This window comes from Eucyclogobius newberryi, unplaced genomic scaffold, assembly GCF_026437365.1.
Source record: "Eucyclogobius newberryi isolate DKJ021-1_F unplaced genomic scaffold, fEucNew1.0.hap1 SCAF_14, whole genome shotgun sequence".
In the NCBI taxonomy this organism is placed as follows: Eukaryota; Metazoa; Chordata; class Actinopteri; order Gobiiformes; family Gobiidae; genus Eucyclogobius; species Eucyclogobius newberryi.
Genome location: NW_027315768.1, coordinates 35036098 through 35046755, shown reverse-complemented (window position 1 = coordinate 35046755; position 10658 = coordinate 35036098). Strand labels below are relative to the sequence as shown.

Below are 10658 nucleotides of genomic sequence, written 5' to 3'. Positions count from 1 at the left end.
TTTTAGACCTGGTTTAGTCCTGCGTTAGACCTGTTTTAGACCTGCTTTAGTCCTGCTTTAGTCCTGTTTAGACCTGTTTAGACCTGCTTTAGTCCTGCTTCAGTGAAATGCAAGCTTGACGGATACAAACTGAAGAAACATATTTCATCAACTGTACTGCTCATAATTCTAACTAAAGGACATCATAACGTCTGTGTGTGTCTGCGTCTGTGTGTCTGTCTGCGTCTGTGTCTGTCTGTGTGTCTGTGTCAGTCTGTGTCTGTGTCTGTGTGTCTGTGTGTGTCTGTGTGTCTGTGTCTGTGTCTGTGTGTCTGCGTCTGCCTCTGTGTCTGTCTGTCTGCATCTGTGCGATGCCACTTCTCCTGCAGGGGGCGCCGGTGTGACACATTTTTAACATGTTTATAACAGATTCATACAGTTATATGAGTCTCACCTGGACGCTTTGCGCCTGGAGTCCATGGACTTTGAGGATTTTGTGGAGCCCTGAAAACACAAAGACTGTATTTTAACATTCTGAAGAGTTATAATAGTATTTCAAGTACATTTACTTTCCACTGCATCCGTCACTTTCCACATTCTGAACCAAACATCGAACTGTTCTCTGACCGAGCGTTGTGATTACATTTGTGATTTATGTTTAATTGGGCTTCGGGCTCCATTGGCCCCATGTTAATCCATTTTTGACGCGACTGAGCCGTCTCTAAACATTTTTCCACAGGGTCTTCACTCACTCACGGGCATATTATCCGTCCTTGTTCACGACTCAAATTTTGTGATTTTCCGTAAGTAATAATAATAAATATCATGTCGTTAAAGTAACAGTACGTTTCTGGAGGTGGAAAATAAAAAAAAATAAAACCACACTCTCGAAAAGTCTCAACGTACAATGAAATAATCAACTAAAATAATTGCAGTTCAGGACTAAACTTCAGGCTTTGAAAAGATTGCAGTGGGTTTTGACAAACGACAATTCAAATGACAATTTCATCCATCCGGTTTTGACAAACGACAATTCAAATGACAATTTCATCCATCCATCCATTTTCTTCCGCTTTATTCAGGGCCGGGTCGCGGGGGCAGCAGTCTAAGCAGGGACTCCCAGACCTCCCTCTCCCCAGACACTTCCTCCAACTCCTCTGGGAGGACCCCGAGGCGTTCCCAGGCCAGCCGAGAGACATCCCTCCAGTGTGTCCTGGGTCTTCCCCGGGGCCTCTTCCCAATGGTACATGCCCGAAACACCTCCCCAGGGAGGCGCCCAGGAGGCTCCAGAACAGATGCCCGAGCCACCTCAGCTGGAGGAGCAGCGGCTTTACTCCGAGCTCCCCCCTTGTGGCCGAGCTCCTCATCCTATTGTCAAGTCAAATCGCCCAGCCCTACTTCTAATGTCTCTCCTTTCACTATTCATTCCCACTCTGTTATTTTCTTTGGTTAATTTCTGGTCCAAGTAGGCTATCTCCAATCTAGCCAGCAGATGGGGCCCTAGGCAGGTTAAGCTGCAGGACTAATTGGGCAGGTATACAGGTGTGCAGGGTGAACAGGAGAGGACAAAGATGCACCGGTGAGTTGATTTGCTTGGGAAAACAGATTTATTTCAACTTAAACCTGCTCAAAAGGTATTTAATTTGGTTGGAGCAGTTACATGTTATATTTTCTAACTGTAAGAAGCAAAATCATTAGAGTAAAGTAGGTATAATTTTGGCCTCATCTTAGGTTTAGCAGCTTTTAAACTGAATAATTGTTTGCATTGGCATGTTCATTTATATTTAAGTTTTATGTAATGGAATATTTTATTTAATGGTTAATGTTGGGAAATAGTTGTTAACCTTAAAGCAATTTAGATAATTTAGGCCAAATTATGAAACTACTTAAAACAATGTATTTATTGATTTATTAAAATCTGAATTAGTTAATTGTTTAAATTAAAAGACTATTATGTCTGTATGGAATGATTCAAAAGTATTAAAATACTACATTTCTGTAAAATGGTTAAAAGATAACAGGAATTAAGTTTTTATTTTTGCTTTTGTTTAAGGTTTTTGACCTGCTTCTGCTTCCGCTTCTGCTGTAACGAATAAAAGTTTGAAGCCGAGTTAAGACTTGCGTCTTTTTCCTGGGTCTTACAAGTTGGACCATTATAAATGCAGTATAAACTTGACAGTCAAAACCCACATGAACTGGACTGTCAATAAAACCCATACAAACTTGACACCTATCTCTAAGGGAGCGCCCAGCCACCCGGCGGAGGAAACTCATTTCGACCGCTTGTATCCACGATCTTGTCATTTGGGTCACCCTAAGCTCATGACCATAGGTGAGGGTAGGAATGTAGATTGACCGGTAAATCGAGAGATTTGTCTTTCGACTCCTTCACAACAGTCCGATGCAGCGACTGCATCACTGCAGCCGTTGCATCGATCCAACTGTCAATCTCACGTTCCATCCTTCCCTCACACACTTGGGGCAAGGACTCCCCACCCACCTGGAGAGGGCAAGCCTCCTTTTTCCGGTTGAGAACCACGGCCTCGGATTTGGAGGAGCTGATTCTCATCCCAGCCGCTTCACACTCGGCTCAAACCGTCCCAGTGCAGCTGCAGGTCCGGGTTGATTTGGAGCCATCAGGACAACATCGTCTGCAAACAGCAGAGATGAGATCCTGATCCTGTGGTCCCCAAACCGAACACCCTCCGACCCTCAACTGCGCCTAGAAATTCTGTCCATAAAAACTATGAACAGAACCGGTGACAAAGGGCAGCCCTGTGGAGTCCCTCATGCACTGGGAACAGGTCTGACTTACTGCAGTGAACACAGCTCCTTCTCCGATCATACAGGGACCGGACAGGGACCGGACAGCCCCCAAAGGACACCCCAAGGGTCAAAAGCCTTCTCCAGACCCACAAAGCACATGTGGACTGGTTGGGCAAACTCCCATGAACCCTCGAGCACCCGACGGAGAGTAAAGAGCTGGTCCAGTGTTCCACGACCGGGACCAAAACCACTCTGCTCCTCCTGAATCCGAGGTTCGACTATCGGTCGGATTCTCCTCTCCAGTACCTGGAATAGACCTCACCTTACCCTTCTTGATCAGAGGGACCACCACCCCGGTCTTCCAGTCCAGAGGCACTGTCCCCGACCGCCACGCGATGTTGTAGAGACGTCTCAGCCAAGACAGTCCTACAACATCCAGAGACTTTAGGTCCTCAGGGCGAATCTCAAGCCACTGTGGAGTTTGTGAACAACCTCAGTGATTCAGCTTGGGTGATGGGCGAGCCAGCCCCTGAGTCCCCGGTCTCTGCTTCCTCTTCGGAAGACGTGACAGTGGGATTAAGGAGGTCCTAAAAGTATTCCTTCCACCGTCCGACGACATCCCCAGTCGAGGTCAGCAGGTCTCCACCCACATCGTAAATGGTGTTGGTGAAGCACTGCTTCCCCTCCTGAGACGCCGGACGGTTTGCCAGAATTTCTTTGGGGCCGACCGATAGTCCTCCTCCATGGCCTCCTTGAACTCCTCCCAGCCCTGGGTTTTTGACTCTGCGACAGCACGATCTGCGGCCCGCTTGGCCTGCCGATACCTGTCGATGACCTCAGGAGACCTACAGGCCAGAGTGGCCTGACAATTTCAAGTTAATTTAAATCCACCTCGAGAGCAGGCAACCGACTCAACCAACTGTGCCACTTCCTTTCACAACATTAGATAACTGAAGGCGGAGCATCTGTCACGTATCACAAACTGGAAGAAGCTCACGCATCGTTACAGAAGCAATAAAGTGAGCGTTTTCAATGGATGAAGTAAAAAAAAAAAAACGTTCCGTGTCTCGGTCGCTTTGTGGGCCGCGCACAAACGTCCCGTGTCCCGGTCGCTTTGTGGGCCGCGCACAAACGTCCCGTGTCCCGGTCGCTTTGTGGGCCGGCGTAGAAGACCAGATGTCTCCGTTTAGGTCGCGCCGCAGCTTTCACAACCAAACACTGGATAAAGTCGTCCGATGTCAGACAGAAGAAAAGCATGAATGAATCACGGAGAAGGACGAGAAGAGTTCGGGTGGTTTTTCGGAGATGATTCAAAACGGTTCATCTGCATTTGGAAAGATATTTGTGAAGAAGAGAATGTTTTGAGGTATTTAAAGCAGATGTATTATGTCAGAATATTGTGTTAATCTGAGGAGCAAATGTCATGTATGTCTTTGCCACATCAGTTTAGTCCTGGTTTAGTTCAAGTTTAGTCCTGTTTTAGTTCAAATTTAGTCTGTCCTGGTTTAGTCCTGGTTTAGTCCTGGTTTAGTCCTGGTTTAATCTGATAACTCTGTGTGAGTCACCGAAGGGCATCTGACACATGCAGGAGTCTCGAGCGGTCACATGATCGGATGAACAGGAAGTGCCATGTAAATGATGGAGTGTGTTTAGCTCAGTCTCCCACCTAAAGGTCAAAGGTCACAAGCACTCCCAATGAACTCTGGGTCAACACAACCTTTTAGATACAGCTGCCAATAATCAGGTCCTGACCAGGTCCTGACCAAGTCCTGACCAGGTAATGACCAGGTCCTGACCAGGTCCAAGTCCTGACCAGGTCCTGACCATGTCCAAGTCCTGACCAGGTCCTAGTTCAGTCCTGGTTCAACCTTAAACCATGTGGACCTTTAAACCACGACGAGCAGAAGTTGGTTGGGTCAAAGGTCAAAGGTCAAAAGATGCCACAGAAATGACCAAACATCAGAAAGATGACAAACTTTAGCTCGAATGAAACAAGAAGACGAGAAGAGCCAACGATTCCAAAGATAAACTACACTTCCTAATTTAGACCTAAAGACAAGCATCCTGGTTTAGTCCTGGTTTAGTCCTGGTTTAGTCCTGGTTTAGACCTGGTTTAGACCTGGTTTAGTCCTGGTCTAGTCCTGGTCTAGTCCTGGTCTAGTCCTGGTTTAGTCCTGGTCTAGTCCTGGTTTAGTCCTGGTCTAGTCCTAGTTTAGTCCTGGTCTAGTCCTAGTTTAGTCCTGGTCTAGTCCTGGTCTAGTCCTGGTTTAGTCCTGGTCTAGTCCTAGTTTAGTCCTGGTCTAGTCCTGGTCTAGTCCTGGTTTAGTCCTGGTCTAGTCCTAGTTTAGTCCTGGTCTAGTCCTGGTCTAGTCCTGGTTTAGTCCTGGTCTAGTCCTAGTTTAGTCCTGGTCTAGTCCTAGTTTAGTCCTGGTCTAGTCCTGGTTTAGTCCTGGTCTAGTCCTAGTTTAGTCCTGGTCTAGTCCTGGTCTAGTCCTGGTTTAGTCCTGGTCTAGTCCTAGTTTAGTCCTGGTCTAGTCCTAGTTTAGTCCTGGTCTAGTCCTTTAGAGTTTAGTCACAATATGGAATAAAACAATGTAAAAACAATACCATGTGTCAACAGTTTTCCACTTTTAACTCTGTTTCTGGCCTGGTCACTTCACTGCCCTGGACAGTGTGAAGCGAAGGGGAGAGAGAAGGAGGGACATGCAGCAAACTGTCAGACGCTCACGCTGCCGCCGCACGAGCGACACGCAACCAGGGCCGCCAGTGACCCCGAGACCTGACCAATCGCAGCGCAGCGAATCGCCCCTGGCAACGATGGCGGCGCCGACGGACACGGCTCCGCCCCCTTCAGCCGAGTGACAGAGAGACGGACACGGCTCCGCCCCCTTCAGCCGAGTGACAGAGAGACGGACACGGCTCCGCCCCCTTCAGCCGAGTGACAGAGAGACGGACACGGCTCCGCCCCCTTCAGCAGAACGACAGAGAGACGCTCTGTCCGCGCTCCAGCTTTGAGACGCTTCAGGCCGATCCTGCCTTTTCACAGACGGATCACTGAGCGCGTCACAAATCAGTCCGAGCGAAGTGGCGACAACAAACAAACAAACAAACAATGTGCACAACGGAAAACAGAGAAAAGAAAAATAAACTGCACATGTTTTAAGCCCTGCCCCTTTCGCCTGACAAACGACTTCCTAATTTAGACATGAAGCAGTTTGTCCACAGTCTAGTCCTGAGTGTTTAAGACCTGAGGGAGGAGAGGGAGGAGAGGGAGGAGAGGGAGGAGAGGGGGGAGAGGGGGAGGAGAGGGAGGAGAGGGGGGAGAGGGGGAGGAGAGAGGGAGGAGAGGGAGGAGAGGGAGGAGAGGGAGAGAGGGAGGAGAGGGAGGAGGAGGAGGAGAGGGAGGAGGAGAGGGAGGAGAGGGAGGAGAGAGGGAGGAGAGGGAGGAGAGGGAGGAGAGGGAGAGAGGGAGGAGAGGGAGGAGGAGGAGGAGAGGGAGGAGGAGAGGGAGGAGAGGGAGGAGAGAGGGAGGAGAGGGAGGAGAGGGAGAGAGGGAGAGAGGGAGGAGAGGGGGGAGAGGGGGAGGAGAGAGGGAGGAGAGGGAGGAGAGGGAGGAGAGGGAGGAGAGGGGGGAGAGAGGGAGGAGAGGGAGGAGAGGGGGGAGAGGGGGAGGAGAGAGGGAGGAGAGGGAGGAGAGGGAGGAGAGGGAGAGAGGGAGGAGAGGGAGGAGGAGGAGGAGAGGGAGGAGGAGAGGGAGGAGAGGGAGGAGAGAGGGAGGAGAGGGAGGAGAGGGAGGAGAGGGAGAGAGGGAGGAGAGGGAGGAGGAGGAGGAGAGGGAGGAGGAGAGGGAGGAGAGGGAGAGAGGGAGGAGAGGGAGAGAGGGAGAGAGGGAGAGAGGGAGAGAGGGAGAGAGGGAGGAGAGGGAGAGAGGGAGGAGGAGAGGGAGGAGAGGGAGAGAGGGAGGAGAGGGAGAGAGGGAGAGAGGGAGGAGAGGGGGGAGAGGGAGGAGAGGGAGGAGAGGGAGAGAGGGAGGAGAGGGAGAGAGGGAGAAAGGGAGGAGAGGGAGAGAGGGAGGAGAGGGAGGAGAGGGAGAGAGGGAGAAAGGGAGGAGAGGGGGGAGAGGGGGGAGAGGGAGGAGAGGGAGGAGAGGGAGGAGGAGGAGGAGAGGGAGGAGGAGAGGGAGGAGAGGGAGGAGAGAGGGAGGAGAGGGAGGAGAGGGAGGAGAGGGAGAGAGGGAGGAGAGGGAGGAGGAGGAGGAGAGGGAGGAGGAGAGGGAGGAGAGGGAGGAGAGAGGGAGGAGAGGGAGGAGAGGGAGGAGAGGGAGAGAGGGAGGAGAGGGAGGAGGAGGAGGAGAGGGAGGAGGAGAGGGAGGAGAGGGAGGAGAGAGGGAGGAGAGGGAGGAGAGGGAGAGAGGGAGAGAGGGAGGAGAGGGGGGAGAGGGGGAGGAGAGAGGGAGGAGAGGGAGGAGAGGGAGGAGAGGGAGGAGAGGGGGGAGAGGGGGGAGAGAGGGAGGAGAGGGAGGAGAGGGGGGAGAGGGGGAGGAGAGAGGGAGGAGAGGGAGGAGAGGGAGGAGAGGGAGAGAGGGAGGAGAGGGAGGAGGAGGAGGAGAGGGAGGAGGAGAGGGAGGAGAGGGAGGAGAGAGGGAGGAGAGGGAGGAGAGGGAGGAGAGGGAGAGAGGGAGGAGAGGGAGGAGGAGGAGGAGAGGGAGGAGGAGAGGGAGGAGAGGGAGAGAGGGAGGAGAGGGAGAGAGGGAGAGAGGGAGAGAGGGAGAGAGGGAGAGAGGGAGGAGAGGGAGAGAGGGAGGAGGAGAGGGAGGAGAGGGAGAGAGGGAGGAGAGGGAGAGAGGGAGAGAGGGAGGAGAGGGGGGAGAGGGAGGAGAGGGAGAGAGGGAGGAGAGGGAGAGAGGGAGGAGAGGGAGAGAGGGAGAAAGGGAGGAGAGGGAGAGAGGGAGGAGAGGGAGGAGAGGGAGAGAGGGAGAAAGGGAGGAGAGGGGGGAGAGGGGGGAGAGGGAGGAGAGGGAGGAGAGGGAGAGAGGGAGAGAGGGAGGAGAGGGAGAGAGGGAGGAGAGAGGGGGGAAAAATGAGGAAAACAGAGAGAAAAAAGAATCAAAGAAAGTGAGAGAACAAACAGATAAAGACAGACAAAGTGAGGGAACGAGGGGGGGAAGGGAAGGAGGGATGTGGGAGTTGAGTGTGTGAGAGAATAAAAGAGAGGAGGAGGAGGGGGAGGAGGAGGAGGAGGAGGAGGAGGAGGAGGAGGAGGAGGAGGGGGAGGAGGAGGAGGAGGAGGAGGAGGAGGAGGAGGAGGAGGAGGGGTCCAGATGAGAAACATCTGGGGAGGTCGCCTTTACAAGCAGCTCGGACAAATTAAGCATCGGAGAAACGAGAGCTGAGCGCGGGGGCGGGGCCATGTGCACGACCCCGCCAAAATAAGACAAGAAAAGACCTGAAACATTGTGAGAAACGCCAAAAGTCCAGGTCTGTTCCAAAGTCTGGTCCAAGGTCTGGTCAAAGGTCTGGTCCAAGGTCTGGTCCAAGGTCCCGTCCAAAGCCCGTCCTACCTTCCTGAAGAGGTACCCAGTGCTCCATCGCCAAGCCCCGCGCAAAGAGCTCAGACTTCTCCTCAAAGAACCCCTGCGCTCCATGGTTCTGGTCCGGATCCCAGTCTGGACTCGGCGGGTCAAGACTCTCGGTATCGATCCAAAGTCCGGACTCTGGTCTGGACTACATCGGGTCTCGCTCAAGTCTCCTCTTCACGTAGAAAAAACATCGAGGAGTGAAATTTGGAATCGTTTTGGATTTTGGGCTTTTTTTTCGGTCTCTTCTGGATATGGTCTCCGGTCTAGAACTTGGTCTGGACCCTAGTCGGGACCCCGGACCCTGGTCTGGACCCTGGTCTGGTCTTTGATCCGGATTTAGATCTGGACTATGGTCAGAACTGAATACTTTTGACATAAAAGAAAAAAAAAAACTCCAGTCTTTATCTCCTCTTGGACTTTACTGATGGTCTTTTCCTCTGGACCCTGGTCTGGACCCTGTTCTGGACTTGGGTCTCGTCTCTCGTCTGGACCCTGTTCTGGACTTGGGTCTCGTCTCTCGTCTGGACCCTGGTCTGGACTTGGGTCTCGTCTCTCGTCTGGACCCTGGTCTGGACTTGGGTCTCGTCTCTGGACATTTGCAGAAAGAGACTCCAGACTCTTCACCTCCTCTTGAATTGTACTGTTTTTTGACTCTTTGATCCTTTTCTCCGCTCTGGATCCCAGTCCCAGATCTCGTCCCGGCTCCCAGTCCCAGATCTCGTCCCGGCTCCCTGTCCCAGATCTCGTTTGGATCCCGGTCCCAGATCTCGTCCCGGCTCCAGATCTGGTCTCGATCCCTGTCCAAGATCTCGTCTCGATCCCGGTCTTCGGTCTCGTTCCCTGTCCCAGATCTCGTCCCGTTCCAGACTTCTCCCCTGGCGGACCGTCTCCCTGGCGGACCGTCTCCCTGGCGGACCGTCTCCCTGGCGGACCGTCTCCCTGGCGGACCGTCTCCCTGGCGGACCGTCTCCCTGGCGGACTGTCTCCCTCGCGGTTCCGTGGCGGCAGCAGCTTTGAGCGAGTCCACATTGTGTTGTCGCTCTTCTCTCCCTCTCTTTCCTTTGGTCCCTCCTCCTCTCTCTGATCCTCGTCTCACTCTCGCCGGAGCTGGATTCTCCCAGACGTTTGGACCCTTTTCCAAACAAACACCAAACGCTCAATACGATTCAAAGTATTCGTCTTTGAGCGGAGAAAATGAGGCAGCAATCAAATAAAACGGAGACGGCAGAAAGAGTGCGTACGATAAAGGTGAAGAACAGGAACCAACAAACTCTTTGTACCATCGTTTCTACTCGACAAATATACATTATCAACCAAATAAAAGTGAAATACGGTGATTGAATGTTTCTAGATGGAGACGATAAAGTGTATAATTGATCAAAATCAGAAATAGTTGATTCTTTCTTGACATTTTGATTGAATGACGCCGTTTTAGAGACTGTGACGACCAGAGAACGGCAACGATTATTTCAATCGTTGACTCAATAAGTCGCGGATTATCGCTACGCAAAGGATTTACGAACGCTCCAAACTCCCGCGAATGATATTAAACTGATATTTAACTGATGTTATTCCTCGTTTGGTCGTCTCACGAGGACGACGAAGCTTTTCTGAACCCGTTAGAACTCGTTTGAACGAGATTTTGGTCAGATTCTTTGAAACTCTTGACAATCCCGATGTCGTTCTGCTGGTTTATTTTTAGGACTCGCATGAAGAAAAGCCTCATGCAGTCATAAGACCACTCTGTAAACTGCCCCCGGGCCGGAGGGGGCGTGGCCAACGGCACCGCGGACCACAATGCACTTCAGCAGCAGCAGCAGCAGCGACGCAGGGAGGGAGAGGAGGACTTTCTGTCGGACCTGCTGGTGGAAAACGTGGATGGTGTTTGGTCTTTAAACGTGTTCATCTTCATCTCCCTGAACGCTCCACACGTCGCCCAGCGGTTTCCCAACATGAGGTGCCTCTCTCTGTGTTTGGCCTTAAACTTCCAGCAAAAGCCAGAGTTTAATTTGGGTCGACAATCCAGATTAAAGGAGACCCAGGGAACTAAAGGGCTAAAGGAGACCTATGGAACTAAAGGACTAAACGGCTAAAGGAGACCCATGGAACTAAAGAGCTAAAGGGCTAAAGGAGACCCATGGAACTAAAGAGCTAAAGGGCTAAAGGAGACCCATGGAACTAAAGAGCTAAAGGGCTAAAGGAGACCTATGGAACTAAAGGACTAAACGGCTAAAGGAGACCCATGGAACTAAAGAGCTAAAGGGCTAAAGGAGACCCATGGAACTAAAGAGCTAAAGGGCTAAAGGAGACCTATGGAACTAAAGGACTAAACGGC

At 51.8% G+C, this 10658-nt stretch overlaps 1 protein-coding gene across 1 annotated transcript in view; it reads right to left on the bottom strand.

Moving 5' to 3' along the window:
* Window positions 1–10658, bottom strand: part of LOC140360027 (tensin-1-like) — a 204157-nt gene that overhangs the window by 82720 nt on the left and 110779 nt on the right. The window contains exon 6 of the mRNA XM_072445325.1: window positions 434–483. Within this exon, the coding sequence (XP_072301426.1) occupies window positions 434–483 (50 nt within the window). The remainder of the gene's footprint in view (window positions 1–433; window positions 484–10658) is intronic.